At 47.9% G+C, this 26809-nt stretch overlaps 2 protein-coding genes across 2 annotated transcripts; both read right to left on the bottom strand.

Moving 5' to 3' along the window:
* Positions 1-15907: 15907 nt before the first annotated feature.
* Positions 15908-17404, bottom strand: LOC123148548 (formimidoyltransferase-cyclodeaminase). The gene is made up of 2 exons (XM_044567986.1): positions 16681-17404; positions 15908-16573 (listed from the first exon to the last, which is right to left on the bottom strand). The coding sequence occupies exons 1-2, from the start codon at positions 17069-17071 to the stop codon at positions 16047-16049; spliced, it is 918 nt and encodes a 305-aa protein (XP_044423921.1). The 5' UTR covers positions 17072-17404; the 3' UTR covers positions 15908-16046.
* A 214-nt stretch (positions 17405-17618) lies between these two features.
* Positions 17619-23001, bottom strand: LOC123148547 (chaperone protein dnaJ GFA2, mitochondrial). Its single transcript, XM_044567985.1, has 17 exons — positions 22780-23001; positions 22632-22706; positions 22462-22553; positions 21786-21869; positions 21654-21692; positions 21260-21382; positions 20735-20785; positions 20570-20657; positions 20395-20459; positions 20226-20300; positions 19620-19692; positions 19438-19529; positions 19279-19350; positions 18844-18900; positions 18701-18749; positions 18139-18205; positions 17619-18066 (listed from the first exon to the last, which is right to left on the bottom strand). Exons 1-17 carry the CDS (start codon positions 22892-22894, stop codon positions 17964-17966), a joined length of 1320 nt encoding a protein of 439 aa, XP_044423920.1. The 5' UTR covers positions 22895-23001; the 3' UTR covers positions 17619-17963.
* Positions 23002-26809: the final 3808 nt, after the last annotated feature.

The following is a 26809-nucleotide window of genomic DNA, read 5'->3' as shown; positions in this document are numbered from 1 at the left end:
GTCAATCCCGTCGGCGATCCGAGTGGCAGCTGCAAGGAAAGTTTCCATAAAGGATCTGAAGTCGTGCTTCTTGGTATTGGCCACCCGAAGGGCCGCCAGCTTCTCTTCTCGCGCATCTTTGCAGTGGACTCGGGCCAGACACAGAGCGACATCTGCACCACACCGAGCCGAGGACTTCTTCCACTCCTGCACTCGACCAGGGATCGTGTTCAAGCGGACCATCAGCGACTCAAGGTCATTCTGAAGTGTCTCCTCAGGCCAGAGCGTCGAGTCGATGCGAGATGTGGCGGCCTTCAGCCTTGCGAGATAGTCCACGACAGCTGCAACACGAGACTCCAGTCGGAAAACATCCATGGCAACTTCGTCGTTCACCGGAGAATTGACGGGGTCAAGGTTTGGCTCCAGTCGGCTGGTTTCTTCTTCAAAGTTTTGACAAAATTCTGCAAGGGTGATCACTAAGTCAAGGAGATAGTCGAATGGAAAAAGCCACAATTGGAAATATTTGCCAAACATGGAGGTCTACCTTCAAGCATAAGGAACAACTTCTTGGCAAGGCCACTCAGGAAGGCCTCCAGTTCAGTTTTCTTCTCAGTCAATTTGCTGACTTGGTCGGTCAGGGCAGCTTTGTCAGTTTTCAGTCGACTGACCTCCTTGTTGGCAATCCCAAGAGCAGCTTTCAGATTGGTATTGTCTTGTTCGAGCTTGGTGACTGAAGCTAACTTCTCGTCAGCAAGCTTGATCTTCTCAGCTAGCTCAAGGTCTTTCTTCTGCTGGGCCTCCCTTACCTTACCTGCAAGTTACAACAAGATCAGATGCTGAAACAAGCAAGGGGAAAAGCAGTCGTCAGGGTCTCACCAAACATACCTTCGGTCTCCTCCTTTGCCTTTGTCAGCTTCTCCTGAACCAGCTTCAAGCTCAGCTCGACTTGAGTATGTTTTTGTTCCAGCTTTGAGTAGCGAGCCACAAGATCACAGGAGTTCTGTGAAGAACCAATCGACTAAATGTCAAATATAATTCACTTCCGAGTGAAAAAGGGGATAAACACACGTTTCTAAGACTACAGCCAAATACAAGCATTCGACCGTAGTCTCGGGGACTACACCCAGTGGGTGCACTCAGCGTGCCCCCACTAATCCTGTTGAAGACAAAGTCGACCAGTCGACCTCAAAAAAAAAGAGAGAGATGCATTCTCTAAGACTGTGATCAACTGCAAGCAGTCGACCACAGTCTCGGGGACTACACCCAGTGGGTGCACTCAGCGTGCCCCCACCGGTTTGTGAAATCCAGTCGACATAGTCGACTGAAAGAAATATTGACGTCATAAAGCCTAAAGCCGACTGCCAGCAGTCGACCTTAGCCTTGGGGACTACACCCAGTGGGTGCACTCAGCGTGCCCCCACCGGTTTGTGAAGTCCAGTCGACTAGTCGACTGACAGAAAGATTGACATCATAAAGCCTAAGGCCGACTGCCAGCAGTCGGCCTTAGCCTCGGGGACTACACCCAGCGGGTGCACTCAGCGTGCCCCCGCTAACACGGAGTTTATTCGACACACCCAGTGGGTGACTAATATAAATTCCGGAAAAGAAAAGTTTTTGGTAGCATATCCAACAGAACAAACAGCGGTCGACTGACCTGGACATTGCTTTGGAGGGCAGAACTGGCGTCATAAGCTGCCTGGCTCGCGTCCCGGATGGTCTTCAGCTGCTCCATCATGAGTCCCGCCTGGCGTATTGCCTCCTTCGCTGCGCCAGCTTGGTCCTCTGGGACGTGGTGTGTCGTAAAGAGGGAGGGCTGCTGAGCACTCATCAGTGGATTTGCGAAGGACACCGTGTGTCGAGTGGTGTTCCCTTCCTCCACAATCAGAATCTCAGGCGCCGTCACATCCTGAGGTACCTTACTGGCGGACGCTTTCCGACTCCTCCTGCGTGTCAATGGTTCTTCATCCTCGTCGTCGTCAGGGAGATTGATAACAGTGTTGGGTGGAGCTGCGGAGAAGGATCAGGATCAGAGATCGCGTGTCAGTCGACTAAGAACGGTGTTAAGAACACAGTACCTGGATTCGAAGTTGCTGCATCCTCCATCTCGTGGTCATCAGCCCGGGCCGAGGTCTCAGAAGTAGCAGCACTGCAACTCCAAAGGATCAGTCGACTAACTTCAGCGTCGACCAGAGATAAAGTTCGCACAGAATAAGAAAATATGAGCAGCACAATTACCCTGATATGGTGGGGATGGACACCTTCATTTTCGGCAGGAGCTTGGTCGGCTTTGGCGGAGCCCCCCTAGGCTGCTTCGGCGCCTTTTCAGTCGGCGCTGGAGAAGTGGTCCTAGGGCGCTTGGTCGACTGCGTCGCAACCCCCTTGCCGCGTTCAGTCGAAGGTGAAGGAAATATGCCCTAGAGGCAATAATAAAGTTATTATTTATTTCCTTATAATCATGATAAATGTTTATTATTCATGCTAGAATTGTATTTACCGGAAACATAATACATGTGTGAATACATAGACAAACAGAGTGTCACTAGTATGCCTCTACTTGACTAGCTCGTTAATCAAAAGATGGTTATGTTTCCTAACCATAAACAATGAGTTGTTATTTGATTAACGAGGTCACATCATTAGTAGAATGATCTGATTGACATGACCCATTCCATTAGCTTAGCACCCGATCGTTTAGTATGTTGCTATTGCTTTCTTCATGACTTATACATGTTCCTATGACTATGAGATTATGCAACTCCCGTTTACCGGAGGAACACTTTGGGTACTACCAAACGTCACAACGTAACTGGGTGATTATAAAGGAGTACTACAGGTGTCTCCAATGGTCGATGTTGGGTTGGCGTATTTCGAGATTAGGATTTGTCACTCCGATTGTCGGAGAGGTATCTCTGGGCCCTCTCGGTAATACACATCACATAAGCCTTGCAAGCATTACAACTAATATGTTAGTTGTGAGATGATGTATTACGGAACGAGTAAAGAGACTTGCCGGTAACGAGATTGAACTAGGTATTGGATACCGACGATCGAATCTCGGGCAAGTAACATACCGATGACAAAGGGAACAACGTATGTTGTTATGCGGTCTGACCGATAAAGATCTTCGTAGAATATGTAGGAGCCAATATGGGCATCCAGGTCCCGCTATTGGTTATTGACCGGAGACGTGTCTCGGTCATGTCTACATTGTTCTCGAACCCGTAGGGTCCGCACGCTTAAGGTTACGATGACAGTTATATTATGAGTTTATGCATTTTGATGTACCGAAGGTTGTTCGGAGTCCCGGATGTGATCACGGACATGACGAGGAGTCTCGAAATGGTCGAGACATAAAGATTGATATATTGGAAGTCTATGTTTGGACATCGGAAGTGTTCCGGGTGAAATCGGGATTTTACCGGGTTACCGGGAGGTTACCGGAACCCCCCGGGAGCCATATGGGCCATCATGGGCCTTAGTGGAAAGGAGAAAGGGGCAGCCCAAGGGGGCTGCGCGCCTCCCCCCTTCCCCTAGTCCTATTAGGACTAGGAGAGGTGGCCGGCCACCCCTCTCCCTCTTTCCCCCTTGGGAATCCTAGTTGGAATAGGATTGGGGGGGGAGTCCTACTCCCGGTAGGAGTAGGACTCCTCCTGCGCCACCTCCTCCTGGCCGGCGCCTCCTCCCCCCTTGGCTCCTTTATATACGGAGGCAGGGGCACCTCTAAACACACAAGTTGACACAAGTTGATCCACGTGATCGATTCCTTAGCCGTGTGCGGTGCCCCCTGCCACCATATTCCTCGATAATACTGTAGCGGAGTTTAGGCGAAGCCCTGCTGCTGTAGTTCATCAAGATCGTCACCACGCCGTCGTGCTGACGAAACTCTTCCCCGACACTTTGCTGGATCGGAGTCCGGGGATCGTCATCGAGCTGAACGTGTGCTCGAACTCGGAGGTGCCGTAGTTTCGGTGCTTGATCGGTTGGATCGTGAAGACGTACGACTACTTCCTCTACGTCGTGTCATCGCTTCCGCAGTCGGTCTGCGTTGGGTACGTAGACAACACTCTCCTCTCGTTGCTATGCATCACATGATCCTGTGTGCGCGTAGGAAAATTTTTGAAATTACTACGAAACCCAACAGTGGTATCAGAGCCAGGTTATTGATGTTGATGTTATATGCACGAGTAGAACACAAGTGAGTTGTGGACGATACAAGTCATACTGCCTACCAGCATGTCATATTTTGGTTCGGCGGTATTGTTGGACGAGACGACCCAGACCAACCTTACGCGTACGCTTACGCGAGACCGGTTCCCTCGACGTGCTTTGCACAGAGATGGCTTGCGGGCGACTGTCTCTCCAACTTTAGTTGAACCAAGTATGGCTACGCCCGGTCCTTGCGAAGGTTAAAACGGAGTCTATTTGACAAACTATCGTTGTGGTTTTGATGCGTAGGTGAGATTGGTTCTTACTTAAGCCCGTAGCAGCCACGTAAAAAATTGCAACAACAAAGTAGAGGACGTCTAACTTGTTTTTGCAGGGCATGTTGTGATGTGATATGGTCAAGGCATGATGCTGAATTTTATTGTATGAGATGATCATGTTTTGTAACCAAGTTATCGGCAACTGGCAGGAGCCATATGGTTGTCGCTTTATTGTATGCAATGCAATCGCGATGTAATGCTTAACTTTATTACTAAACGGTAGTGATAGTCGTGAAAGCATAAGATTGGCGAGACGACAACGATGCTACGATGGAGATCAAGGTGTCGCGCCGGTGACGATGGTGATCATGACGGTGCTTCGGAGATGGAGATCACAAGCACGAGATGATGATGGCCATATCATATCACTTATATTGATTGCATGTGATGTTTATCTTTTTATGCATCTTATCTTGCTTTGATTGACGGTAGCATTATAAGATGATCTCTCATTAAATTATCAAGAAGTGTTCTCCCTGAGTATGCACCGTTGCCAAAGTTCGTCGTGCCCAGACACCACGTGATGATCGGGTGTGATAAGCTCTACGTCCATCTACAACGGGTGCAAGCCAGTTTTTGCACACGCAGAATACTCAGGTTAAACTTGACGAGCCTAGCATATGCAGATATGGCCTCGGAACACGGAGACCGAAAGGTCGAGCGTGAATCATATAGTAGATATGATCAACATAACGATGTTCACCATTGAAAACTACTCCATCTCACGTGATGATCGGTTATGGTTTAGTTGATTTGGATCACGTAATCACTTAGAGGATTAGAGGGATGTCTATCTAAGTGGGAGTTCTTAAGTAATATGATTAATTGAACTTAAATTTATCATGAACTTAGTACCTGATAGTATCTTGCTTGTTTATGTTGATTGTAGATAGATGGCTCGTGCTGTTGTTCCGTTGAATTTTAATGCGTTCCTTGAGAAAGCAAAGTTGAAAGATGATGGTAGCAATTACACGGACTGGGTCCGTAACTTGAGGATTATCCTCATTGCTGCACAGAAGAATTACGTCCTGGAAGCACCGCTGGGTGCCAGGCCTGCTGCTGGAGCAACGCCAGATGTTATGAACGTCTGGCAGAGCAAAGCTGATGACTACTCGATAGTTCAGTGTGCCATGCTTTACGGCTTAGAATCGGGACTTCAACGACGTTTTGAACGTCATGGAGCATATGAGATGTTCCAGGAGTTGAAGTTAATATTTCAAGCAAATGCCCGGATTGAGAGATATGAAGTCTCCAATAAGTTCTATAGCTGCAAGATGGAGGAGAACAGTTCTGTCAGTGAGCATATACTCAAAATGTCTGGGTATAATAATCACTTGATTCAATTGGGAGTTAATCTTCCGGATGATTGCGTCATCGACAGAATTCTCCAATCACTGCCACCAAGCTACAAGAGCTTCGTAATGAACTATAATATGCAAGGGATGAACAAGACTATTCCCGAGCTCTTCGCAATGCTGAAAGCTGCGGAGGTAGAAATCAAGAAGGAGCATCAAGTGTTGATGGTTAACAAGACCACTAGTTTCAAGAAAAAGGGCAAAGGGAAGAAAAAGGGGAACTTCAAGAAGAACGGCAAGCAAGTTGCTGCTCAAGAGAAGAAACCTAAGTCTGGACCTAAGCCTGAAACTGAGTGCTTCTACTGCAAGCAGACTGGTCACTGGAAGCGGAACTGCCCCAAGTATTTGGCGGATAAGAAGGATGGCAAGGTGAACAAAGGTATATGTGATATACATGTTATTGATGTGTACCTTACTAGAGCTCGCAGTAGCACCTGGGTATTTGATACTGGTTCTGTTGCTAATATTTGCAACTCGAAACAGGGACTACAGAATAAGCGGGCACTGGCAAAGGACGAGGTGACGATGCGCGTGGGAAACGGTTCCAAAGTCGATGTGATCGCAGTCGGCACGCTACCTCTACATCTACCTTCGGGATTAATATTAGACCTAAGTAATTGTTATTTGGTGCCAGCGTTGAGCATGAACATTATATCTGGATCTTGTTTAATGCGAGACGGTTATTCATTTAAATCAGAGAATAATGGTTGTTCTATTTATATGAGTAATATCTTTTATGGTCATGCACCCTTGAAGAGTGGTCTATTTTTATTGAATCTCGATAGTAGTAATACACATATTCATAATGTTGAAGCCAAAAGATGCAGAGTTGATAATGAAAGTGCAACTTATTTGTGGCACTGTCGTTTAGGTCATATCGGTATAAAGCGCATGAAGAAACTCCATACCGATGGACTTTTGGAACCACTTGATTATGAATCACTTGGTACTTGCGAACCGTGCCTCTTGGGCAAGATGACTAAAACACCGTTCTCCGGTACTATGGAGAGAGCAACAGATTTGTTGGAAATCATACATACCGATGTATGTGGCCCGATGAATATTGAGGCTCGTGGCGGATATCGTTATTTTCTCACCTTCACAGATGATTTAAGCAGATATGGGTATATTTACTTAATGAAACATAAGTCTGAAACATTTGAAAAGTTCAAAGAATTTCAGAGTGAAGTTGAAAATCATCGTAACAAGAAAATAAAGTTTCTACGATCTGATCGTGGAGGAGAATATTTGAGTTACGAGTTTGGTGTACATTTGAAAAACTGTGGAATAGTTTCGCAACTCACGCCACCCGGAACACCACAGCGTAATGGTGTGTCCGAACGTCGTAATCGTACTTTACTAGATATGGTGCGATCTATGATGTCTCTTACTGATTTACCGCTATCATTTTGGGGATATGCTTTAGAGACGGCCGCATTCACGTTAAATAGGGCACCATCAAAATCCGTTGAGACGACGCCTTATGAACTGTGGTTTGGCAAGAAACCAAAGTTGTCGTTTCTTAAAGTTTGGGGCTGCGATGCTTATGTGAAAAAGCTTCAACCTGATAAGCTCGAACCCAAATCGGAGAAATGTGTCTTCATAGGATACCCAAAGGAAACTGTTGGGTACACCTTCTATCACAGATCCGAAGGCAAAACATTCGTTGCTAAGAATGGATCATTTCTAGAGAAGGAGTTTCTCTCGAAAGAAGTGAGTGGGAGGAAAGTAGAACTTGACGAGGTAACTGTACCTGCTCCCTTACTGGAAAGTAGTTCATCACAGAAAACTGTTTCAGTGACACCTACACCAGTTAGTGAGGAAGCCAATGATAATGATCATGAAACTTCAGATCAAGATACTACTGAACCGCGTAGATCAACCAGAGTAAGATCCGCACCAGAGTGGTACGGTAATCCTGTTCTGGAGGTCATGCTACTAGATCATGATGAACCTACGAACTATGAAGAAGCGATGGTGAGCCCAGATTCCGTAAAGTGGCTTGAAGCCATGAAATCTGAGATGGGATCCATGTATGAGAACAAAGTATGGACTTTGGTTGACTTGCCCGATGATCGGCAAGCAATTGAGAATAAATGGATTTTTAAGAAGAAGACTGACGCTGATGGTAATGTTACTGTCTACAAAGCTCGACTTGTCGCAAAAGGTTTTCGGCAAGTTCAAGGAATTGACTACGATGAGACCTTCTCACCCGTAGCGATGCTTAAGTCCGTCCGAATCATGTTAGCAATTGCCGCATTTTATGATTATGAAATTTGGCAAATGGATGTCAAAACTGCATTCCTGAATGGATTTCTGGAAGAAGAGTTGTATATGATGCAACCAGAAGGTTTTGTCGATCCAAAGGGAGCTAACAAAGTGTGCAAGCTCCAGCGATCCATTTATGGACTGGTGCAAGCCTCTCGGAGTTGGAATAAACGTTTTGATAGTGTGATCAAAGCATTTGGTTTTATACAGACTTTCGGAGAAGCCTGTATTTACAAGAAAGTGAGTGGGAGCTCTGTAGCATTTCTGATATTATATGTGGATGACATATTACTGATTGGAAATGATATAGAATTTCTGGATAGCATAAAGGGATACTTGAATAAAAGTTTTTCAATGAAAGACCTCGGTGAAGCTGCTTACATATTAGGCATTAAGATCTATAGAGATAGATCAAGACGCTTAATTGGACTTTCACAAAGCACATACCTTGACAAAATTTTGAAGAAGTTCAAAATGGATCAAGCAAAGAAAGGGTTCTTGCCTGTGTTACAAGGTGTGAAATTGAGTAAGACTCAATGCCCGACCACTGCAGAAGATAGAGAGAATATGAAAGATGTTCCCTATGCATCAGCCATAGGCTCTATCATGTATGCAATGCTGTGTACCAGACCTGATGTGTGCCTTGCTATAAGTTTAGCAGGGAGGTACCAAAGTAATCCAGGAATGGATCACTGGACAGCGGTCAAGAACATCCTGAAATACCTGAAAAGGACTAAGGATATGTTTCTCGTATATGGAAGTGACAAAGAGCTCATCGTAAAAGGTTACGTTGATGCAAGCTTTGACACTGATCCGGACGATTCTAAATCGCAAACCGGATACGTGTTTACATTAAACGGTGGAGCTGTCAGTTGGTGCAGTTCTAAACAAAGCGTCGTAGCGGGATCTACATGTGAAGCGGAATACATAGCTGCTTCGGAAGCAGCAAATGAAGGAGTCTGGATGAAGGAGTTCATATCCGATCTAGGTGTCATACCTAGTGCATCGGGTCCAATGAAAATCTTTTGTGACAATACTGGTGCAATTGCCTTGGCAAAGGAATCCAGATTTCACAAAAGGACCAAACACATCAAGAGACGCTTCAACTCCATCCGGGATCTAGTCCAGGTGGGAGACATAGAGATTTGCAAGATACATACGGATCTGAATGTTGCAGACCCGTTGACTAAGCCTCTTCCACGAGCAAAACATGATCAGCACCAAAGCTCCATGGGTGTTAGATTCATTACAGTGTAATCTAGATTATTGACTCTAGTGCAAGTGGGAGACTGAAGGAAATATGCCCTAGAGGCAATAATAAAGTTATTATTTATTTCCTTATAATCATGATAAATGTTTATTATTCATGCTAGAATTGTATTTACCGGAAACATAATACATGTGTGAATACATAGACAAACAGAGTGTCACTAGTATGCCTCTACTTGACTAGCTCGTTAATCAAAGATGGTTATGTTTCCTAACCATGAACAATGAGTTGTTATTTGATTAACGAGGTCACATCATTAGTAGAATGATCTGATTGACATGACCCATTCCATTAGCTTAGCACCCGATCGTTTAGTATGTTGCTATTGCTTTCTTCATGACTTATACATGTTCCTATGACTATGAGATTATGCAACTCCCGTTTACCGGAGGAACACTTTGGGTACTACCAAACGTCACAACGTAACTGGGTGATTATAAAGGAGTACTACAGGTGTCTCCAATGGTCGATGTTGGGTTGGCGTATTTCGAGATTAGGATTTGTCACTCCGATTGTCGGAGAGGTATCTCTGGGCCCTCTCGGTAATACACATCACATAAGCCTTGCAAGCATTACAACTAATATGTTAGTTGTGAGATGATGTATTACGGAACGAGTAAAGAGACTTGCCGGTAACGAGATTGAACTAGGTATTGGATACCGACGATCGAATCTCGGGCAAGTAACATACCGATGACAAAGGGAACAACGTATGTTGTTATGCGGTCTGACCGATAAAGATCTTCGTAGAATATGTAGGAGCCAATATGGGCATCCAGGTCCCGCTATTGGTTATTGACCGGAGACGTGTCTCGGTCATGTCTACATTGTTCTCGAACCCGTAGGGTCCGCACGCTTAAGGTTACGATGACAGTTATATTATGAGTTTATGCATTTTGATGTACCGAAGGTTGTTCGGAGTCCCGGATGTGATCACGGACATGACGAGGAGTCTCGAAATGGTCGAGACATAAAGATTGATATATTGGAAGTCTATGTTTGGACATCGGAAGTGTTCCGGGTGAAATCGGGATTTTACCGGGTTACCGGGAGGTTACCGGAACCCCCCGGGAGCCATATGGGCCATCATGGGCCTTAGTGGAAAGGAGAAAGGGGCAGCCCAAGGGGGCTGCGCGCCTCCCCCCTTCCCCTAGTCCTATTAGGACTAGGAGAGGTGGCCGGCCACCCCTCTCCCTCTTTCCCCCTTGGGAAATCCTAGTTGGAATAGGATTGGGGGGGAGTCCTACTCCCGGTAGGAGTAGGACTCCTCCTGCGCCACCTCCTCCTGGCCGGCGCCTCCTCCCCCCTTGGCTCCTTTATATACGGAGGCAGGGGCACCTCTAAACACACAAGTTGACACAAGTTGATCCACGTGATCGATTCCTTAGCCGTGTGCGGTGCCCCCTGCCACCATATTCCTCGATAATACTGTAGCGGAGTTTAGGCGAAGCCCTGCTGCTGTAGTTCATCAAGATCGTCACCACGCTGTCGTGCTGACGAAACTCTTCCCCGACACTTTGCTGGATCGGAGTCCGGGGATCGTCATCGAGCTGAACGTGTGCTCGAACTCGGAGGTGCCGTAGTTTCGGTGCTTGATCGGTTGGATCGTGAAGACGTACGACTACTTCCTCTACGTCGTGTCATCGCTTCCGCAGTCGGTCTGCGTTGGGTACGTAGACAACACTCTCCTCTCGTTGCTATGCATCACATGATCCTGTGTGCGCGTAGGAAATTTTTTGAAATTACTACGAAACCCAACAGAAGGGTCGTGGACGAGCTTCGACCGCCTTTCCGAGCGCGGTGGCACGACCTCCTCCTCTTCCTCCTCGTCTTCGGCATCATCATCATCGCCGTCGTCATCATCATCGTCGTCGTCGTCCCCTGCAACGTCCGAGTCCCATTCCTCCTCGTCCTGGCTCTCGCCCCCACTCGCCTCACCCTTCTCAGTCGGAGTTTGTGCCCCATTGGGCATCGAGTACAGCTCGGTGAGGGCCTAGCAGATATCAAGACAATGATCAGTCGACCGGTCGGCAGAGTAAACAGAGATGAATGCGACAAGAATGCAGTGGAGAGCAGGGCAAGTGTACCTTATTTGGATCACTGTTGTGGTCGAGTGGAGGAATCCTTCTGGCTCCGTGTGGGTTGTCCTTGTTTCCGGTGACGGCTACCATCCATCTTTCCAGAGTGACATCGTCGACTGCTTCTGGATGGACTCTAGTCTCGTCTTCGGTCCCACAGTACAACCACATGCAGTGGCTCCGGAACTGGAGAGGCTGGATGCGACGCCTGAGGAAAACCTCCAGGAGGTCCATGCCCGTCAGTCCCTCCCGAACCAACTGCACCACGCGCTCCATCAACATCTTCACGTCAGCTTTCTCCTCCGGAATCAGCTTCAGAGGGGAAGGCTTGCTCACTCGGTCCATGGTGAACGGAGGGAGTCCACTCGACTGCCCTGGCGTCGACTGGACCTGGCAGTAGAACCAAGTCGACTGCCAGCCTCTGACGGACTCGGGAAAGGTCATGGGCGGGAAGGTGCTCTTATTCCTCACCTGAATCCCCAGGCCTCCGCACATTTGGACGACTCGGGTTCTCTCATCACCTGGGCTCGCCTTCTTCACGGTCTGAGATCGACACGTGAATATATGTTTGAACAAACCCCAGTGCGGTCGACAGCCCAACAAACCCTCACACATGGACACGAACGCGGCAAGGTAGGCAATGGAGTTTGGGGTAAAGTGGTGGAGCTGCGCTCCGAAGAAGTTCAAAAAGCCACGAAAGAAAACACTCGGTGGCAAGGAAAACCCGCGATCAACATGGGTGGCCAAAAGCACACACTCACCCTCTTCTGGCTGGGGCTGCCACTCCTTCCCCGGAAGCCTCGCAGCTCCGTGGGGGATCAAGCCCTCGTTGGCCATGTCGAGGAGGTCATTCTCCGTGATGGTCGACTGGATCCAGTCTCCTTGGACCCAGCCCTTCGGCAGGCGGGATCTGGACGAGGACCCTCCGCGGCTGGTGGACCTTCCTTTCGCCTTCTCCGATGCCGACGCCTTCTTTGCGCGCTCCAGCGCCGCCGTCTTCTCCTTGGCCATGGTCGCCGGCGAGATGCGCAAAGGGAAGTGGTGCGGGGGCGAGAGCGAGCACGCTGAGCAGGGAGGAAGGAAGCAGAGAGAGGGGAAGAATGCTAAGGCGCAGCACAGAAATCCTCGCCGGGCACATTTATAAGGTCCCTTCCGAGTGGATGACAGGCGGGCCCGGGCGATCTAATCATATCTGGAACAGTTATGCAGGCGGGATACGTGGCGAAAAAGGCGGCGCGGAGATCGAGGCGTCCATGCCCCGTCCCATCCGAACGCCGCGGTCCGCCCCGCTTCGCGCGCGCCCCAAAATTTCGCATCCCGCGGAATCCGCGAGCAACAAATCAGTCTGTCAGGCGCGGTGTTTCCGGCGATCCGTCGCTCGGAGATCGTCGAAGCCTGAAAGATCACTCGACGCAAAAACAGAATGGATCAAGTTGACTGAAGGCAATTTGTTTCCTGTCGACAAAGGGATTCTTTGGTCCAGAACAGCGCACAACCGGAGCGCAAAGGTTAATCGGAAACGACATCAACTCCTTCTTCACTCGAAGCCTCGATCCATTCGGGGGCTAATGATGGGGTTGTGTACCTAGGGTAGGATCATGGACCTGATCCAAGTAACTTACCCTAGGACATCCTTAGAAGAGGTCGCCTTCCAGTCGACCAACGAGGATTCACTCGACTGGCCTGAAGGACTCGACCACGAAGACTCACTCGACCACCAGGAGGTCAAGAGGCACTCTGCACTGCAACGGCCTGTAATCAAGTAGACTTTATGATAGTAAAGGCACTTTATGTGGGGCGTTACCAGTAACGCCCCAGACTTAACTCACCTTAAACCCTCTCCTGCGTGGGCTGGCTAGGGTCCTGGCGCACTCTATATAAGCCACCCTCCTCCCCAGGCAGAAGGGTTCGGCACCTTGTAATTCATACATTCATAATCCACTCGACCGCCTCCGGGCTCCGAGACGTAGGGCTGTTACTTCTTCCGAGAAGGGCCTGAACTCGTACATCCTTTGTGCTTACAACCTCTCCATAGCTAGGACCTTGCCTCTCCATACCTACCCCCCACTCTACTGTCAGGCTTAGAACCACGACACCCACCACATATTGGCTCGGTTGGCAGAGGTGGCCAGCATGGGGTGGCGACTGGCGAGGAGGAGGCCGAGAGCTTGGGCATACATCTCCAGGCACCCCCCCCCCCCCCCCGATCCTCGGGCTAGTACGTGGAGATGGTTGGGAGGTTGTGTCATGTATACTATGAACAGAAGCGACAAACTCGGCTCGGCGAGGTAGTCGCCTCGGCGGGGGCTAGGGAGGCAGTGGGGCGCTAGTGTGCAAGGGAAGGATATTCCATCAATCCCTCTTTATTCCTTTTAGGGTATGTACATCAGTGTCGACGCCTGCTTTCTGCAGCATACGTACACATCATCTATAGACACCGTTAAGAATAGAAGTATAGTGGGGCGTCTGCTGTAAACACTCCAACCGCTTGTAAACAATGGGCCCATATATATGCGATCTATCAGCCCACGACAGCGACGAAAGCAGCAGTGTATAAGGATTAATCACCCTCAAATCCTTCATGATGGATCAAATCCCCCCTCAAGTCTAAAACCGGATTAATCACCCCCTCAAATCTATAATACCGGATCAATCAGGCCCCGAGTGGTTTTGAGCAGGATTTTAGGTGGTTTTGAAGAAGAATCGCACGATTTCGAACTTGTCGGGTGGCGGCGAGCGAGCCCGTCGAGGACTTTGCTACCAGCTCATTCTCCACGTGTCCATCATGACGTACTGCAGCAGTAGCCACGCTATGCCCATTTGTGCCGCCATCTGCAGCCTGCGCGTCTCGGCGCACGCGGCCATGGTGGCCACTATGCCAGTCGCCGTCGCGTGCCCGATCCCCATGAGCCGCAGCGGCGCGAACGCCACGGATGATGCGACGGCCCTGTTATGATCGTGACGCAGGTGGCGACGAGCACCGTCTCGATGGACGTCGGCGGCGCTGCCTGTGATGTGGGAGTCCGTCTTCGTGCCCTGCTGCACGAACATGGTCTGCGCTTGCGTGCTGGTGAGGAAGCAGACGGCCGGTGTGAGCCATATCGGGGTCAGCCGCAGCATAGTCGTCGGCCAGTGTGAGCCATATCATGCTCCTCCAATTGGATCGCCGTGCACAACCTCCATAGCCGGTTCAGGTTGCGTCTTCCAAGTCCTCGTCCGTGACAATGGCAGCCCTGTCCAAACAACTGGTGCACGAGCATGTGTGTTAATCTGAAGAAATCACTTGTGCTGGGAATCTAGTTGAACTGATTTTTTTTAATAGGACCTGAATTGGTGGGTGTGCTGCAATCGCTTGTCGATTGGACTGAAGTATGTACACATGTTAAGACTGTCAGGTTACTTGAGAAGAATGTTGGGAATCCTATCCCGTGCTGTGCTGCCCGATGTGAGTTGCATAATCAGGAAATTAGACTGATTGATCATGTCTGCACTGCATATGTAACTGGTTCAGATTGCCTGGTCATCAAGCATGCATAAAACATGCGCCTGCAGGATCGGGCGACTCTGGCGCGAGGCGGCCGCCCTGATCAATGGCTTCGTGGAGGTCCTCTTCAACTCTGTCAGCGCGCAGGTTTTGCATATGGCTGTCTTCCTCCTCGGGGAGCTCGCCTCCCGAACATGTGCGTCGAGCCAAAGTCCGCGTCAGCGATCCTTCTGAGCCAGATTCCCCTAGAATAAGGGGTCGGCCGGGGGAGCACGTCGCCGGTGCCGAGATCCTAGAAAATTTCCACGTCGTCGGCGACGCCGACAAGTTAGAAATCTTGCAGTTCCTATCAAAACCACCTAAAATCTTGTTCAAAACCGCTCGGGGCCTGATTGATCCGGTATTACAGATTTGAGGGGGTGATTAATCCGGTTTTAGACTTGAGGGGGGATTTGATCCATCATAAAGGATTTGAGGGGGGAAATGATACTTTCCTCGTGTATAAGCAGCGATTTACTTGGGAGTGGACCGTCAATAATTCTACAGACAGGCTCCAGCGTTTCTCCCTTTCTCTCTCCCCCACATCATTTATTTTTGAGTAATGCTACACGTACAAACGAGTTACAAGTTTTTACAAAGAGGGTTAATTTGATTGGTCAATAGGTGAGGATGCGGCTCATCCCCCTGAAAATCAGAAGGGAGGCAAGTTTATGATTGGTTAGTACATGAAGAAAGTCCTAATCAGCGTGTAATTATGTTTATCATTATTGCTTCTTTTCCTATGTGGCTTGTATTACAGAAGGCTGACTAGATGCCGTCGTACATGCCCTTACAAGATCAACGGGCGTGATGGGTGTCATGGCGTCGACAGTGGGTCGGAGATGCCGTTGAGGACGAGTTGGGCAGCAACAGGCCTCGACAGCGGTTTATTGGCGGGTTGCGGTTGAAAATATAGCGTGCCACAAAATGCTCGGCGTCAAGACGGGGCATGGAGAAGACAAACTCTGTGGAAAATGCATAGAGTACAATGCATTTGCTTCACATGAACAATGTTAAGTACTCATTCTTGATCGGTTAGGATTATATTTCAACAAACAAGAGCCGATTTCACTTGACCTTGAGATTAAATTAAGCCTCAGCCTGAGCTGATTTCTCCATGTAGAGCTCGACGATCTTCTCCTGGGAGAAATCCGTGAAGTACCCCTCGCCGACGGCGAGCCCTTCCTCACCCGCGAGCCGCTCCACCATGCCCTGCACCTCCTCGGCGCCCACGCTCCCGAGGTCGAGCAGGTTGCACGCGACCTCGGCGCCGCCGTCGCCGTGCGCGAGCCCCATCGCCTGCACGGACCGGAGCCCGCCGCCGCGCTCGCTGACCCGGCGCGCGACCCGCCGCACGGCCTCCACGTCGGCGGTGCGCACCGGGACGTTGTAGTTGTCCACCCAGGCCGTCGCCCCGAGCACCAGCACGCCCTTGGACGCCGACGCCGCGTCCGGGCCGGCGTCGGGCGCGACTGGCAGCGCCGTCGTGTCGGCCGCGACCGGGAGCGGCCCGTGCCACTCGGCGCTGCTCTGGGGCTTGAAGTAGCCTAGCTGCCTCCTGATGGCCGCCAGCTTCCGGCCCTCCCGGTGCGCCGCGCCGTAGAGGTACGTCGGCACTGCGGACCGACACCGTCGTCGCAAGAAACGAATCTGAGCATCAGCACGCCGCACGGAGTGGCAAGCAGAGGGGAACAAGAACGAGAGACGGAGGAGACTGGTTTACCTCGGAGCCCGTCGCCGATGTCAGCGGCCACGGCGGCGGCGAGCGCTGCGACGTCGCGGAGGGCGGCCCCGGCGAGGGGGTGGAAGCAGACGTGGTCGACGGCGCCGAGCCGCGGGTGCGCGCCGGCGTGGGCGCCGAGGTCGATGGCCCCGAGCGCGGCCTCGACCATGCCGAACACGGCGCGCCGCAGCGGCGCGGCGGGCGCGACGGGGTCCGGGAGGCGGGAGACGAGCGTGTAGCCGACCCGGTTGTAGGCGTCGTCGGCGAAGGTGTTGACGAGGACTACGGCCGGGTGGTGCCGGCGCGCCGCCTGCTCGACGGCGCGCAGGGCCGCCGCGCTCCGGCCCTCGGAGACGTAGAGCTTGCAGCACGCCAGCATCGGCCTCAGCATCCTCCTCCTCTACGCGGCCGCCGCATCCAGATGCAACCACCAACCAAAAAGGAAACCAAAATTATTCTCGTACAAGGAGGAGAAGATGAGGCTGTGGACAGAGTTGGGCAGCGAGAGAGGTGAACAAGCGTCCATCGTCCCAGCCACAGAATAGGTTCTCAAAATTGCTCTCGCTGAATTACAAGAAAGTGCAGTCAGGAGCATTAATATCCATGAGAATGCAGCCATTACAACGATTGCAACAACAAGGCCTGTTCATGTTGCTCATCTCAACAAAAATTTTTATTTTTGAAACAATGTTGCTCATCTCAACATTGCTCAATTGCAATATGAAAAGGCACAATTACTACTGCAAATTGGCAAAACTTTGAATTACACATGACATCTTATCCATGAAAATGCAGCCAACAAAAAATGATTTTACAGAAGACCAAGCAAGTTCCAGAAGAACAGAACCATAAGGCCGAACACCAGCATTTGCGTTCGGCCCAGCAAACACTGTCCTAAATCAAAACTCTCAAAAACAGTGAAAACAGAGCTAGCAAAATTGTTCCCAATGACAAAATCTTCTGACCAGCGACATGAATAAGACAGTGGCACCGTGTGTTCAGTGTGTCTCTAAAACATAACAAGATCAATTATACAATACAAGATGCCGCCAACCGTCATGCCTCACTCTTGGGAGAAGAATACGTGCCAGGCAGCAGGGTGTAGCATTATTTCCCAGCTACAATAACTCGAAACCAAGATCTATGTGTTGCCATGCGAATTCCATGCAACCTAACTATATAACTTAAACCTGTGAATTCCAGGCAGCATCCTACTCTATCTTGTGGTGTGTGATGAGCTAAACCGCCCATGAAATGCTGGGCGGCTTGGCTCCTAAGACCGGCTATCCTGATGCACCAGCAGCCTTTTCCGCATCCTTGTCGTCCTCGCCCTTCTCTTCCTTCTCGAACTCCTCAAGAAGCATGCGCTGTTTCTGCGTCAAATTCCTGCAGGAAATATGTGTGAGAACTACCTGTGACGGCACAGGGCATTGTACACAAGTTTTGCAGGCAACTTACACAGGGATTTTGACATTGAAATGGACATATTGGTCTCCATATGAATACGAGTTTCTCGTCTTGATTCCTGCAGGACACGATGTTTATTATTATATAGGCAAAAGAAATGCATCAGTTATTCCGTTTTCCTATAATCATTATTAGTATCTGAAAATGTGATGCCATACATAAATCATTTATGTGGTCGTTCAAGCTGAATGTTCACCTAGATGCCAGCTAAAAACGAATCCTGGCATTTTCTTTCAGATCTTACTCCTGGCAATCTAATATACAGGAAGGCAAAAGGAGACAATTTTGGAGGTGCTACAAACTTTGTCTCTTCGTTGCTTATTCATATCCTTATTGCTTCACTTGAAGACTTAAACCCAGATACAGTTTGGCAAATGCCTACTTTTCAATTGTTCCGAAGAAAAGAGTAGATCTTAGCAACTAGTAGTAGTTATACCTAGCAAACACAAGATGTACTTCAACATAAAAGCACCAACTATAAACTATGTCACCGTATATGCACCTAAGATAAAATGAACCACGAGCAAAAGATAAACAGTCCAATGCAATTTACCTTTTCCTCTCAGAACAACCTTCTGACCAGGTTGAGTACCAGGCTTAACCTACAACAAGAAGGTACATGAGACCGATGGATAGTTTGCCACTTAATAAACAACTAAAACCTTGCACAATTAAGATAGACCTTTTTGGGCATACCTTTAGAACAACATCTCCAGCGAGAGTTGGCACTTGAACAGTACCTCCCAGAATTGCCTATAAAATGACATGAATTAATGTCTCATGAGAACAATTATACAACCTCACATTTCAAGTGCCACTGCAATGTCACAAGTGACTCGGCACAGAACTACTCGTAACATGAGCTGTTGTGATTAATGCGAGGAAGGATTGGTACTTGCTCATTCAAAGGACATGGGGAAGCTAATAGCATTAGTATCCTATAAGATCAAATTCAGCCAACACGATCAGGATTCGTATTCCTATCAATCAGTGGCTTAGAACAGAGCTTTCATGCTAGCGCACAGAGGAACAATTTCGAAGAAGGGGGATCAAGTTTACCACTTTCCTTTAACTGTCCCCTGACAAATAAAAATGGTATACCACACAGAGACTGGAACATGCAACAATTACCTGAGTCACATTTAAGACAGCATCTACATGGATATCACCTTTCTCTCTCCGGAATACTGGATCCTCACGAACCTGGAACGAGAATAGCATTACAAAGGTCAAGTGCCCATCTTCAGCCATCAGCTGACAACAGAAATTCCAAACGAGAAGACGACTGACCTTAATGGCTACATAAAGGTCACCAGCACGAAGACCGTCTGGATCTGCTTGACCTGATCTAAGCACTTTCATGACATCCTCATCATCCGTACCTGCACATGCAGAATCATGTCCAAAGACATATAGTAAACACAGAAGAACATCATGTGGGTACAAGCGATGTCAAAAACTTGGAAGCTTACCAGGTGCTATATCAATAGAGACTGTTTTTATTCCTGGCACAACCTTCTTCCCCCTGCACGACTTGCAGAAATCCTAACAACACAGGCATGGTAATCTTCAGCTCACATCAAGTAATTAGAAATACTCATTGTGCATAATGTACATTGCAGACAAATATGGCAAGACAAAGGGCTTCATAATCATCAGTCTTCACATTAACCAGTAAATGTATGATAGGAAGCAACATTCACATTATAAACAGTAATGTATGATAGGAAGATGCAGATGCACAGTCTCACATGACATTTATTCTAGTCACCTGGTTGGTAACAAATCAGTACACACTAAAAAGTACACAGATATTTGTTCACTATGATGTTGATGTAGATATTTGTAGGTACCAAAAAGTAAGCAGATATTTGCTCATTCCATTTATTCTGGTCATCTGGTTGAAAATAAATCAATATACATGTTAATAAGTACGCAGATATTTTTTCAAATAAGAAGCTTCTCTAGCCTAGAACCTTAACGAATGGTCAACTTTCCAAATGATTAATTGGAGGCTTGGTACAGCAAATGTGCTACATCGGAAAGCTGATAGTTGGTATTACAAAGTGATATCTCACCTTTACAGTCTTGCCAGATCCACCACACTGCGTGCATGTTGATTGCATTCTGAAGGGACCAGTTTGCAGAACCATCTGCCAGCATTAGATGAAAAACAAATAAGACACTAAGTATATTGATCAAAGGCATCTTGATAACTAAATAGAATATGCTGGAGGACGAACTAACATATCCAGAACCCCTGCAAGCTAGACAAGTTTCGGGTTTGGTTCCCGCAGGTACACCAGCTCCATCTAGAAGAAGCATGATGTTATCAGAAAAGGGAAAATGTGATTCAAAGACGACATTTAGTTACCAAAAAAATGCAGTTGGTAAATAGTAAAATACACGTGCGTATACATACTGCAGGTTTCGCATGTTACTAAAGTCTGGAAGTTGATTGTCTTTTTGCATCCTTCAACTGCTTCCATAAATGACAACTCAAGCTTAACCTGCAAAAGGATTACATGTAATTGCAATTCAAAGGGCAGAGCTATGACGGTCAAAGAAAATTAAATCTAGAAATAACCTTAACGTCCTGTCCACCAGATTCTCTATCTTTGAAGATGTTCCGGAGGAACTTCACAGCAAACAAAGACAGCAGAGATCAGATTAAATATGCTAGATTCATGAGATTTGAATACATAAAGCAACAGAAAATTCATCTGTTCAATGTAGAAACGGATCGAGAAATATTCCTATATGCTTAGCAAGCTAACTCGATGAGAGAGAGAGAGAGAGAGAGAGAGAGGAACCATCTGTGACATAAGAGGGTATGGCTGGTGCTTTAGGAGAGCATCACAAAAGAACCAGCCATATAAGGGGCTATCTAGTGTGTAATGATTAACACACAAATGCAGATGCTTAGCTCAAAGTAGCTCCGGAAACTGAAAATTGCGAAGATGAAAAGATTTTCCACACGATACTATTTCTGCTGAGTCAGAAACATACATAATAATGCTAAAAACGTGAGATTTGAAAAGAAGCAAAACCACCAAACTGGGACCTAAAATAAAAACAGTAGACAAGATTAATAACTCAGAAGATGACATACATCATTCATTCCGCCAGTACGACCAGCGTTGAAAATATCCTCAAAAGGATTTCCAAAACCCCCTTCGAATCCGCCAGCTCCACCACCTCCAGCAGCAGCCCTCTCATATTGATCAGGGCCAACCTGTAAAATCAGGCAAAGTTATCAATGTAGATTCCATGTTAGCATGAGATTCTGGCCAAGCTTTCCAGAATAAAAGGTTGGTGTTTTAATTGTTTGATGACTGTTGCAAATAGTGTAGGCAAACAAAAAATAGACAATTAGTCAAGTAGTATTTCTGTCTATTTATCATAATTTTCAAGCAATTAATTATTTGTACATCATGAACATACAAAAAAAACCATTGGCAGTCAAAGGAACGTAGACATGTATAATCAGAGGAATTAAATTGTACCTGATCATAGACCGCTTTTTTTTCTTCATCCTTCAAAGTCTACAGAGAAGAAGCGAAAAAATATATGTATCAATACTATTCAAAGCTGTATACCTTGAAATTGAGCATCCACGCTGAACAAAAAACAAGTACCTCATAAGCTTTCTGAACCTCTTGAAACTTTTTTTCTGCATCGGCATCGCCTTTATTTGTATCTGGATGGAGCTTCTTCGCAAGCTTTTAGAAGAAATCAAGAGTAGAAAATATAAGATGGTGAGGTAAATAACAAATTGCATGCCATTGAAAGTATGAACTATCTTACAGTGTAGCCTATAATAAAGAAAAGATAACTCAATTGCCACAGATATGATATAATAACTTGCAATTACTTTGTAATTAGGCACCAAGGAGACACCAGCCCCTCCACAAATATCAAACATCCTAAGGCCCTTTACTTCTGAAATCCTGTATGCTTAAAGAGTCCATGTAATTCTTATTTTCCGAAACATTTTTGGAAGTGTTTTTTCAGGTTGTTCAGCAGAGACCTGAACAAGTTTTGACAACACAAAACTCAGACAATATTACCACCAATAACAGGTGAATGGTGATCTGATTTCTGCGCATAAAACACATGATGAACTAATAACAGGTGAGCGATGATTCGATTTCTAAGCACAAGCTTTTGCCACCACATTTAGCGCATAATGTGTGTATTTCGCCTGGAGCATCTACCAACTAAAGTAACTACCCACAAGCAGCCTTCAAGTTCAGTCTTAGACAACACTAGGATTACAGTACAAGTGCCACACCCAGTTGTACTGAGCCATACCGCGTAATACGCCTTCTTGATCTCGCCCTGGCCGGCGTCCTTCCTCACACCGAGCACGTCGTAGTAGTCCCTCACCGCCACAGGCCTGGTCCCTGCACGCAGCCACAGACATCAGGGAAAGCTCACCCAACCGGGAACAAACGAGAACCACAACCGCCCATCGCCCTCACCGTGGAAGAACCTGCTCGGCGAGGAGAAGGGCGGCCTCCAGGAGGGCGCCGCGCGGGCCGCGTCGCCCCATCTAGCTGCGCGCAAGCACCAAGGGTCAGTTAATCAGGGGGGCGGCGGACTCCGGGAAATCGGGAGCGGCGGACTCACCTCTGTGCGCGCGGGAGGCGTGGAGGGAGGAGGAGCGGGCGGAGGAGGCGGCGGCGGTGGAAAGGGAGCGGCGGGCGAGGAGGAGAGCGAGGCGGGCGCCGCCGGGGAGCCGCATGGTCGTGGGGGCGAGGTCGGTGGCCGTCGGCGTCGCCGCCTCGGGGTTAAGGGGGAGGGGAGGGGGGGAGGGGAGGGGGGGAGGGCGCAAGGTAGGGGAACGTTCTGGAATGCGCTGCTCGCTTCGCTGGCCCGCATTCTTCTACCTCGCGGCCCGTTGGGCCTGCCGTGTTCTGCAAGCACGAGTGGGGGATAGCTGGCTGGCCCATGCCGAGGCGTTTGTAGCCCGAAATGGTGGATGCTTCGGTCTCTTTTTCTTTTTTTGACAATTAAACTATGGACGTAAGAGCATCTACAAGCCATGAATCTCCCCCCCCCACCCCACCCCACAACGGCCTCCCCAGTCATTGTCCGGACGTAAATTGCCACTCAAACGGATGCCTGAAAGTAGTCCACACGTTCAGACCGACATGACAGACAGCGGAATCTGACTTCGAGATGTCACTATGGCCCACCCTCCCTCACATAAATTCATCCCCATCCCCACTTTGGACTAAACCCGAGCCAATCCACCTCACTCCACTCCACCCCCTAGCTTTTCACCGATGAACTCATGCCATCTCCGACATGGCAGACAGCGGAATCTGACTTCAAGATATCCGGATTCATCAACTGTGACCTTGTCCTTTGCGGTCTTGAGGAGGAGATGACGGTTTGCGCCGCTCTTTGCCTTTATCTCTACTTTTACAAAAAGAAAAAAATGGTTGAATAAAAAGGTTTTGCACTCACTGGAATTATTCTAAAAGCAAAAGTGATGGGGTAAATCAACCACATGGTGTTTTAAACAATAGATCAGTGGTCCGTGCTTTGGGCATTGCTTATATGGAATCGGTATTCCATAGTACTTAAGATTATGTCAAAATCTATTTTTTACAATACATGGCTCTTCAGCTTCTTGCTAGTTCCATGGCCTTGTTGCTGGAATTTAGTCTATTTTGGGCAGCCCAATAACTATTTCAGAAATTCCTAATAAATCCTAGAGGCCCACTTAGCCCATTTGTGAAAGTCAAGGGATACTACTAAATTAGTTTAGTCCCACATTGCTAGTTTAGTGGGAGTTGGACCTCCTTATAAGGAAAGTTCTTTCCCCACTTGTACGAGTATGAGAACAAGAGGGATATCCACGTGCGCTGCGGGTTGCGGGAATGAGCCGAGCCGATATCTAAATTTTTTGCCATGCACTACGGGTATACGAAAGGTCACACAGAAAGTGGAGTTCGAATGCGAACGGTGCAGCCGACTGGCTGTTCGTCCTCCCAGAGAGACGCACCAGAACTATTCCTTCCCTCATCATCAGCTCCATCTCTGAGCTGCTGTTGTCTTCCTCATCCCGGCTTGCGGCGTGCACCGCATGTTGGGACAGTAGGCCTCCGAGACCGCACCTTTCGAGTCCTATACGGGAGAAGGGTGATAAGGTTTTTGGGGAGCGCTCTGCGCGACTACTGGCTTCTTCATCACGGACTCCGACGACTACTTCCCCGACGACGACTTCTTCCCCGATGTCGACTACCTCAGCAACGACATGGCTGGAGAGGATGTCGACCCCAAGTCCAGCGCTTCTGCTGCTGCTATCCCGTATGTGTTCTTCTTCTTTCTGTCAGATGTCCTGCCACAGTTTCTCGTACTAGTACTTGCCCTACATGTGTTAGTTTTTACTCCATATATGCAACATGATCTAGTGTCTGTCCTAGATGTGTTTAGTTCAAGTTCATATATGCTAATGCTATTTACTTTTTCTCCGTCGGGTTGCATGACTTGCTTTATCACGACTATATTAATCATGCTTTATCTAATATTTCTGTTAATAAAATTATTTGGTAAATTGCTCATATTTTCCAACAATCCAAAAACCTTATTATAGGCAATTTACCCCAAGTGGTTTTGCTGCTTCCATGAGACCTCCTATGTTTGAGGGTATCCACTATAAGAGGTGGCGCGTGAGAGCAGTCTTATGGTTTCAAACCATGAGTTGCTACGACGCCACTCTTGGCAAACCTGAAGGAGAGCTTGATGCTCAACAGGCACAAGCTTTTCAGAAAATGGATACTCTGTTTAAGGCTGCTCTCTTGAGTGTTCTTGGTGAGAACATAGTTGATGCTTATGCGTCAATTGATAATGGAAAAGATATGTGGGATGCACTCGAGGCCAAGTTTGGGGTCTCGGATGCTGGCACTGAGCTGTACATCATGGAGCAATTCTATGATTACAGGATGACTGAAGAGCGCTCGTGGTTGAGCAAGCTCATGAGATACGGTCATTTGCTAGAGAACTTGAGCACTTCAGTTGTATGCTACCGGACAAGTTTGTTGCTGGAGGTATCATCACTAAGCTTCCTCCTTTGTGGAGGAACTTTGCTACCTTGCTGAAGCATAAGAGGTAGGAGTTTTCCGTCCCGGATCTCATTGGTACTCTTGATGTGGAAGAAAAGGCGAGAGCAAAGGACACACGTGCTCGAGGTATTGAGGGAGGATCTAGTGCCAATCTGGTACAGAAGAAGAACTTCCAGTCCCACCAGTTCAAGAACAAGGGCAAGTTTGATGGTAAAGCAAAGTTTGATAGGAAGAACAAGGTTGTGCAACACGCGAACTTCAAGAAGAATGACAAGAAGAAAGGTGATTGTCATGTGTGTGGGGATCTTGATTGTTGGGCTCCTAGTTGCCCTAATCGCTATGACAAGCGTCATCCTGGGAAAGGCGGCAAGACCGCTAATGTTGTCATTGGAGACACTGACATGAAGGATGCTGGGTATGGTATATTTCCCACTATTCTTTCAGTATGTCATTCTCCTGATTGGTTGATCGACACGGGTGCTAATGTGCATGTATGCGGTGATATTTCCATGTTTTCGTCTTACAGACCGCGGGGACTTCAACCGTGCTGATGGGCAACGGTTCAAGTGCTTATATTCGTGGTGTTAGCATGTTCGATCTGAAGTTTACTTCGGGGAAGATCGTGCGGCTGAAGAACATGCATTATTTCCCCTCCGTCAATAAAAATCTTGTTAGCGGATCTCTTCTGTGTAGAGATGGCTACAAGCTTGTCTTTGAGTCGAATAAATTTGTAATATCCAAGTATGGAACCTTTGTTGGTAAAGGCTATGAGTCAGGAGGTCTGTTTCGCTTATCCTCATCAGACGTTTGCAATAAAGTTGTCAATCATATTTGCAACAATAGTGAATCCAATGTGTGGCATTCACGTCTTTGTCATGTTAACTTTGGTTGCATGTCGCGACTAGCGAAGTTGAACCTAATCCCTAGTTTCACCACTGTCAAGGGATCTAAGTGTCAAGTGTGTGTGCAAGCTAAGTGTCGGTGTCAAAACCGGCGGATCTCGGATAGGGGGTCCCGAACTGTGCGTCTAAGGCGGATGGTAACAGGAGGCAGGGGACACGATGTTTTACCCAGGTTCGGGCCCTCTTGATGGATGTAAAACCCTACGTCCTGCTTGATTTATTCTTGATGATATGAGTATTACAAGAGTTGATCTACCACGAGATTGGAGAGGCTAAACCCAAGAAGCTAGCCTATGGTATGATTGTATGTTGTCCTACGGACTAAAACCCTCCGGTTTATATAGACACCGGAGGGGGCTAGGGTTACACAAGGTTGGTTACAAAGGAGGAGATATACATATCCGTATTACCTAGCTTGCCTTCCACGTCAAGTAGAGTCTCACCCGGACACGGGACGAAGTCTTCAATCTTGTATCTTCATAATCCAACAGTCCGGCCGAAGGATATAATCCGGCTATCCGGATACCCCCTAATCCAGGACTCCCTCAGTAGCCCTGAACCAGGCTTCAATAACGATGAGTCCGGCGCAGTGTTGTCTTCGGCATTGCAAGGCGGGTTCTTCTCCAAATTTCGAATGTTCGTAAGCAGTGTCTGGCCTCATAAATGTTGAACCTCTTGGCTTCT

This window comes from Triticum aestivum, chromosome 7A, assembly GCF_018294505.1.
Source record: "Triticum aestivum cultivar Chinese Spring chromosome 7A, IWGSC CS RefSeq v2.1, whole genome shotgun sequence".
Taxonomy (NCBI): domain Eukaryota; kingdom Viridiplantae; phylum Streptophyta; class Magnoliopsida; order Poales; family Poaceae; genus Triticum; species Triticum aestivum.
The sequence above is the reverse complement of the archived record's forward strand: the minus strand, read 5'-3'. Positions and strand labels throughout refer to the sequence as shown.

Excerpts from the sequence above, each read along its gene's own strand:
- LOC123148548 (XM_044567986.1), bottom strand. The coding sequence starts at position 17,071 with ATGCTGAGGCCGATGCTGGCGTGCTGCAAGCTCTACGTCTCCGAGGGC. Across the intron at positions 16,574-16,680 it reads CATCGGCGACGGGCTCCGAG|TGCCGACGTACCTCTACGGC; the intron begins GTAAACCAGTCT and ends GTCGGTCCGCAG.
- LOC123148547 (XM_044567985.1), bottom strand. The coding sequence starts at position 22,894 with ATGCGGCTCCCCGGCGGCGCCCGCCTCGCTCTCCTCCTCGCCCGCCGC. Across the intron at positions 20,786-21,259 it reads GTACTGGCGGAATGAATGAT|TTCCTCCGGAACATCTTCAA; the intron begins GTATGTCATCTT and ends TTTGCTGTGAAG. Across the intron at positions 18,750-18,843 it reads CTGGAGATGTTGTTCTAAAG|GTTAAGCCTGGTACTCAACC; the intron begins GTATGCCCAAAA and ends TTCTTGTTGTAG.